Genomic DNA, 7075 nt, shown 5'->3' with positions numbered 1-7075 from the left:
GGGCTTTTCTGGGATATTTCCTCGATTTTTAATTATTTTTTGAACCCGTCTCCCCTGCTCCGACTCCGGCCGCCCAGGCTGCGCGGCGCTTGCTCCCTCCGCCCTCCCCCCGCTTCCCCACCTCTCCCCACCCACCCCCCCAAATGCGGCGCCTGGGCCGCGAGGACCCCTCCCGACAATTTTTTCAATTGTCGGGAATGATAGAGCAGGGTCTGGGGATCCGAATGAGACCAAGAACGAGACCCCCGGAGCCTCCAGAATATTTTTATTGATTTTTTGAAAAGATGACGAAATCCAAAAAAGAGAGTGAGTGAGTGCGAGCGCCCGGAGTAGTGAGCGGCCCACGGGGGCCGCGGGGCCGGCGCTGTTGCGCCCTCGGCTTCGGGGTCCTTAACCCCCCTCTCCTTTGAGATTTTAAGCTCCCGGGGAGGACCCCCGCGCGGATGGCCATGGAGATTGCCCCCAATTTCCTTGTCTTCATTCTTATCGCTTATTCTACTCCCCACCCCTCCCCCCAAATTCAATATTTTTGTCATTTCCCTAGATTGTGCGATTTCCCTTTCTTCCTCCTTTCCTGATATTATGGTCTCCCCCCACCCCGACCCCTTCCCACTCGTGTCGTAGGTCTGTGAGGAGCAGAAGTGCGAAGAGGAGGTCTTTCCTCTCGCCATCAATTACCTGGACCGCTTCTTGGCCGGAGTCCCAACTCCGAAGACCCATCTGCAGCTGCTGGGGGCCGTGTGCATGTTCCTGGCGTCCAAGCTCAAAGAGACCATCCCGCTGACCGCTGAGAAGTTGTGCATTTACACCGACAACTCCATCAAGCCTCAGGAGCTGCTGGTAATGACTGCCTCCTTCCTGCCTGCCCGCCTGCCTTTCTGCTCTGCCCTGGCCTAATCCGCCTTGACCCACCGCTCCCAGAACAAACCCTTAGGACCCCAAATTACCCATCTGTGAAATGCCCACCCTTCGAGGAGCTCTGCCGTTTATATTGAGACTTCTTGTGTTCCTACTGTGTGCTGGGCTGTATATACAAAGTACTCAGGCTCCGCCCATGCATAAGATCCTTCACAGAGGTTTGGGTTGGTGACACTCATTTGCAGAATGTGTGTGTGTGTGTGTGTGTGTGTGTGTGTGTTGGTGACACTCATTTGCAGAATGTGTGTGTGTGTGTGTGTGTGTGTGTGTGTGTAGCGGAGGTATAGAACACAGTGATAATATTTTAATTAAATTCCCAATTTTCAATCACTGACTTCTGAGACAGTCATCAACCTCTCACTTGATCCAGACATGTTGTGACGTGTCTCCGAAGAACTAGGAGTTCAAAGGTACGGTCTAGGGAATCTCTCAGACTCTCCAGCATAGCTGCATATAGCAACTGTTCACTAAACACCAACTCACTGGCTTTTGAGCAGAGTCAAGGTTGGCCCTTTGTGGGCGGATTCTGAGGCGTGGATTCCCATCTCCGGTGGGGCTGGAGCCTCTGTACAGACATGGGGGTCCTGTCTGGGCTCTGGTTTTCTGCCAGCAAACCTTTCTCCCAGCCAGTACCCCTCGCCTCTGCAGCGTCACGCTTAAGACGGCCATGTAGCCGCAGCGTGGCGTTGGTTGAGCGGCCCCAGAGGCCCACCTTCAGTGATCTGCACACCCATCTCCCAACTCCTTGGAAGAGGAGCCCCCCTGTTCCTCCCCTCCAACCTCCCTCCCTGCTGGCCAGGCCTGCACCGAAGTCCCCAGGGCCGGGACAGGCTGCCTGAACTGAGTTCTTTGTGAGAGGTCTTCCTCCCTGAGGCTGTGCTGCCACCTAGCGGCAGACATGTGCAAGGACGGGGAGGAATCTCCGAGAATGCAGAGGGGCATGAATGACCTCACCTTTGAACAGCTGCCAGATTTCAGCTGCTTCTGGTTTGGTCGGAGAGGCCCAGAAAGGTGCTTTCTTCTGGGAGATCTGCTTCCTTTAATAATGGTACAAGTCGAGTGGTTTATACTCACATTCTCCCGTGAGAAGGAGAGCTGGAATTTCAAGCCGTCTTGGAAAGACCCTGGTTGTTTAGGAGGCTATCTGTGTGTTTACCCCCAACCTCCAGAAAAAAGCGAAGGCCAACATTAAAGCCAGCAAAGACAAACAAATGGGTAGAATTAAGATCCCGTTATTGTTTTTCCCCCCAAGGGAGACGAGGAAAAATTATCTTCCTTTTGCTTCACTGTTTCGTCATGATGGGGGGAGCTCAGATCTTTTGAGAGCGCCCCAATTTTTTGGAGGGTCTGCCAAGCTAATTTATATTTCTGCAGACGCATCTGCCTTTTCCTAGTCTCTTTATCCCAGAAGTTGAGATCTAGAGGGGTCCTCCTATTTTACCAACGAGGAAGCTAAGACCAGGGAAGGGGAGGGCATTGGCCGAGACCACACAGCTGGTGGGTGGCAAGTGGGTAGAATGGGGCTCCGGTGGCTGGGGGGAAAAGAGTCCGTTTCCTTGTTTCCTCGGGTGATTGTGGGAGCGAGCTGCACTGGCAGGCTGCTCTTAACCGCTCATTCTTATGATGATCGATCGACAGGCCTGTTTTCCCTCAGCACATATTTTTAAGGCCTTCTTTTTGGCTTGTTTCCCTTGAACACAATTCCCCCTGAAGTATCTCAATGAGGGAAAGAAACAAGGTTTTTTTCAGTAGGTGGGATGCTGGTGAGAGGCCCACAGACACGGGGTTGCCTTGTGCCAGCATCTGGGCTGCGTGCTTCTCTATGACCTTGAACAAACACTTTCATCCTCCCCTGAATCCCCTCCAGCCGCAAAACGGGGTGGCCAGTGACCCTCCGGTCCTTCAGTCATGGTAACAAAAACTTGCGAAAACCTCTATGTGGAAGGGTGCGCTGTGTCTGGCTGTCATTTCCTGAGGTCTTCTGCATTGTGTGTGCAGTGGGAAGTCTTAGCAGCAGAGAGGAAAATGGCACTTTTTGGCACCAACAGCAGGCAAGGTAATTGGTTGCCAAGGATTTGGGCCAAGAAACCTAAATTTGAGCTTCATTCTGTGTACATCTTTTTTCCAGGAGGAGGAAAAAAAGACATTAATCCAGTCACTGATATATACGATAAATTCCTACCAAAGGGCCACCACGACCTTGGTGGTATTTTATTGTGGATTCAACCTTCTGGGTGGGCGGGCGACAGCATCGTCTGGAAGTCAGGGTTGGGTGGGGAAGGGGGGGTGTGCAGCTGAAGAGGCTGAAGAAACAGCAGAAAGGACCATCGAGCCAGTGGCCACCTGGGCGCTCATTGGTTTCCGGGGAGCCTGACGTTTGAAGCCTTCAGAGCCATCACCCACTTCAAAGCTTTAGGGCCACTCTGATAAATGGACCCGCCTTCCAGTCTAGCCTCGTCCTTATGAACATCCTTGAACAACTGGTCTAGATCCCAAGCCTCCCATCCGGGACACTGGGTCAGCCTGTGTGGGTTTTATACTCTTCTCCGCCTCCCTCCCTCCCCAGGAGTGGGAGCTGGTGGTGCTGGGCAAGTTGAAATGGAACCTGGCGGCTGTCACCCCCCATGACTTCATCGAACACATCCTTCGAAAGCTGCCCCAGCCCAGCGAGAAGCTGTCGCTGATTCGCAAGCACGCTCAGACCTTCATCGCTCTGTGCGCCACTGGTAGGAACTGCCGGAGCCCCAGGGAGGCGGGGTGGCTGGGTGCTGAGGAGGGCTTTGGGGGGCTGCGAGGGGAGGTAGACCACAGCCCTAACTTCTGAGCATGTACAGGAGGGGTCCCAAGTAGTCTCTATAGAGTCCAAGGTTTCCTTCCTGGGCAGTTTTTTCCGTCTTTTATCTCAGCTGGTATATTTTCTCTCTCTGCCAAACTCATAAATGGTTTACGAGGACAGGTGTGGTAAGGAGAAGAAAAAAAAAATAGTGCCTGTTAAAATATTCTTTATGGTGTCTAAACTGCTCTTTTGAAGATTATTATATGCTCTCTGGTCGTGTTTAAATCTTTCATCTTTGGAGGGGAAAGGATGGCTTGGAGATAAGCCCAAGAGGAAATTTGGGGGGGTGGAGGCAAATACAGGTTAAGGAACCCTGTCAAGATAAATACCGCCTGCCCTGTTACGTGGGAAGGGAAGAGGCCCCAGGATTTCTCTGGCAAGGCATTGACTGCCTCCGACTGCTCCCTCTGGCAGGGTGGGGTTGGACCTGTGGACTTTGCAGCCGGGAGTCACTTCCTAAGCCTGGGCTCTGCTACCCTCCCTCCACGTGTTGAGGTTTTGATTGCAACCTGTAACATTGCAATGGCCTTTTCATGTTAAAAAGCGCTACACCTACCCTGTTGATCCCACAATTGATATGTAATCTTGTTGGCCCCTGTGCCATTAACTAATACACTAAAGGCAGTGATTTGATACAGTCTCATCACACTGAACCTTGGCCAGTTTCTACATTCCTCCCCTCCCCCCCCCGCCCCCCAACTGTAGTGCCTGTGGGAGAAACTCCCGACCCGCAATCATCTAGGGTGGAGCGTCAGGAGTTCATATTTTCACAAGCAGAAGTGTCAGGGAAAGAACTTGTTTGGGCAGATCTTTTTCCGCCCCCTGCTCCCCCCCCCGCTCCCCCGCTGGGAGGTGGGGGAGAGGGCTGAGTTCAAGGTTGCCGGGAGTCTGCACTGGCATTGCAAAGGTGGGCCTGGGGATTGAGTTCTTTCAGAATCTTGTTACATATTATATTGGAGTCCAAGGAGATGAACACATTGTTTGCAATAGCGTCCATGCCTTGTTCGAAGTCAAAAGGTCGGGCTTTGCTACATATCACTGGGTGACCTCTGAGCGCTCTGAAGTTTTGTCTGAACCTTAGCTTCTTCATCTGCAAAACACACGTGACATTCCTACAACCCTTTCAGGGTGGTTAGGAAAACGGACATCAGAAGAGATGATGGGTGAGGAGGCCCTTTGTCAACCAGGCAAGGTGTAGGCGATGGGCCCTAGTACTAACTGAACATGACTCCGAGGCTGACTCTTCCAGCTAAGGCGGATACAGTGACTTTCACGCTGACCCTGCTGCGCCGTCTGAGTCCAGCAGGACGCCACGCTCGGCCTTCGCTGGCTCAGATGCAGGGTTCAGCCCCCCCACCATGGATCCCAGGGCAAGCTTCCCCTCCCTGGGCTTCCCAGATGCAGTGTGTGCCCTTCCTGCGGCCCCGGGGGCCACTCTTAGCCGTTGATCTCTGCTGCCTTGCAGGCTGTGGCCATTCTTAGCTGCTTCCCTTTCTGCTGTCTGGCCTGGGCCCTCGAGGTCAGCCCCTCATTGACTTGTCACTTTGTCTCCCAGGCCCCGCCTGTCCCCCCTCTCCGTGGTCGTTATTCACTGGGGGAGGGGGGTCAGCCAGTCCTTTTCTCTCTCGGACAGCTGACCCCTGACCCTGCGCTCCCGCATTGCCCAGCTGTTGATGGCCGGAGCTCTGATTTGACCTTGTCTCTTAACTGATGTACCTTTAGGGGTCCGTCTGCCCGCTCCTCGATGATCTCCAACTTGGATAGGAGGGTGGGTGGAGTCACCCAGGCCTAGAGCAGGTCCCCACATTCTCTAAAGGCCCATTCTCTAAAATTGGGGATCCCATCCCCCACTCCGGGCCTTCTTGGCCAGATCCTTGGGGCAGCTGCCAAGTTTGGGGCCAGAGTAGGGAGCCTGGGATTCAGGGACTGAGGACAGAGGTCTGAGGGGAGGAGGAGGAAGTTGGGAAGACTGCCTTGCAAGTGTGGGGCAGGGGGTGGGGAAGGATAGGAGAAAAGAGACTTCTAGCCAGGTACTCAGTAAGCCCCAGGTGTGGTCTGCTCAGAGCACAGGTCTCCTGTGTCTCCTAAAGGAAGGAGCCTATCTCCGGAGGCTTTTCTTTCCCCCATCTGCCCTTGAATGTGTCTGCAAGGCTATGTCACATGGCATCCTGCTGGCTGGGGCTTTAAGGCCGTTGACCTGATGGATAGCCCAGGGGCTGCTTTTCTTAGCTGCTTTTCATCTCAGTTAGATGAGATGCCACACCCTGCGTGTGTGTCTGGGACAGGTAGCAGGTGGGAAGTCCCAGGGGCTCGGGTCCTGTTTCCCCACTCCCACCCTACATGGATCCCGCCGGTTCTGTCTCTGAGCTCTGGCAGCCAGGGGTGCGGTAGCGACCCCGGGGCGCGGTGGCCAGTCGAGGGGGGAAGCTGCTTGTGAAAGAGCTGGCCTTGGTCCCGCTGCCTGCAGAGAGTGCCTGTGTGTGAAAGGGGAAGAGGCTGGAGGCCGGACGAGTAGGAGGTGTCGGTCTTCTTTCTGGGGCTCGAGGCATAACATGGCGAGACGGAGAGTGCCCCTTACCTCCCCTGCTCAACCCCGAATGGCCAGTGGGGTGGAGACTCCCTCCGGCTGGTCCTGGTCGGCGGGGGCCAGGGGGCCACGGGGCGAGGGGGAGCCGCTACGGCTCCTGTGGAGCTTTAGCTGCCAGGCGGCAGGCGGGTCCTGATGGCAGAGCCCCCCAGGTCTGCCAAGGGGGACAGAGACCACTGGAGTGACTCAGGATCGCACGCTGGCGTGGGGAGATTCTTGACGCATGATATCATGCTCAACAGATGATTCCAGTTAGTCTAGAAGAGCCAATGGCATTGAGGTTGAACTTGGCGTGGGGGGGTGGGGAGAGGAGGTGATTAGCCTCCCTACCCCTGGCGCCCGGCCTCTCCTCTTTTTGCCTAGGTGCCCCCCACCCCAAGGTGCTGCCCTCAGCTATCCTGCACATGAGTATATCCCCCCCCAGACTTCCCGGCCTGGGCCCCGGTGATGGTATCACGCCCCGTGCTCCCAGCCGTCCTTGGCTTTGCCTCCAGGTGTTCTTGTGAAGTTCATCCCCAGGTTGCAGCCAGAGAGTGATGGCCCAGGTGGCCCCAGTGGTAAAGAACCTGCCTGCTAGTGTAGGCATGAGGCAAGAGATGTGGGTTCAATCCCTTGGTGGGGAAGATCCCCCGGAGAAGGAAATGGAGGCAGCCCACTCCAGTATTCTTTTGTCATTCGTTTTGAATTGAGTTGCTTTACTGTGTTGCGTTGGTTTCTACCCATGGACAGAGGAG

The 7075-nt window shown here is 54.8% G+C and overlaps 1 protein-coding gene across 1 annotated transcript in view; it reads left to right on the top strand.

Moving 5' to 3' along the window:
* CCND2 (cyclin D2) overlaps positions 1 to 7075 on the top strand; it is a 29621-nt gene that overhangs the window by 1601 nt on the left and 20945 nt on the right. The window contains exons 2-3 of the mRNA XM_065942634.1: positions 625 to 840; positions 3485 to 3644. Coding sequence (XP_065798706.1) covers positions 625 to 840; positions 3485 to 3644 — 376 coding nt within the window. The remainder of the gene's footprint in view (positions 1 to 624; positions 841 to 3484; positions 3645 to 7075) is intronic.

Source organism: Muntiacus reevesi, chromosome 1 (genome assembly GCF_963930625.1).
Source record: "Muntiacus reevesi chromosome 1, mMunRee1.1, whole genome shotgun sequence".
NCBI lineage: Eukaryota > Metazoa > Chordata > Mammalia > Artiodactyla > Cervidae > Muntiacus > Muntiacus reevesi.
Note: the sequence above shows the minus strand (reverse complement) of the source record. Positions and strands in the feature narration are given on the sequence as shown.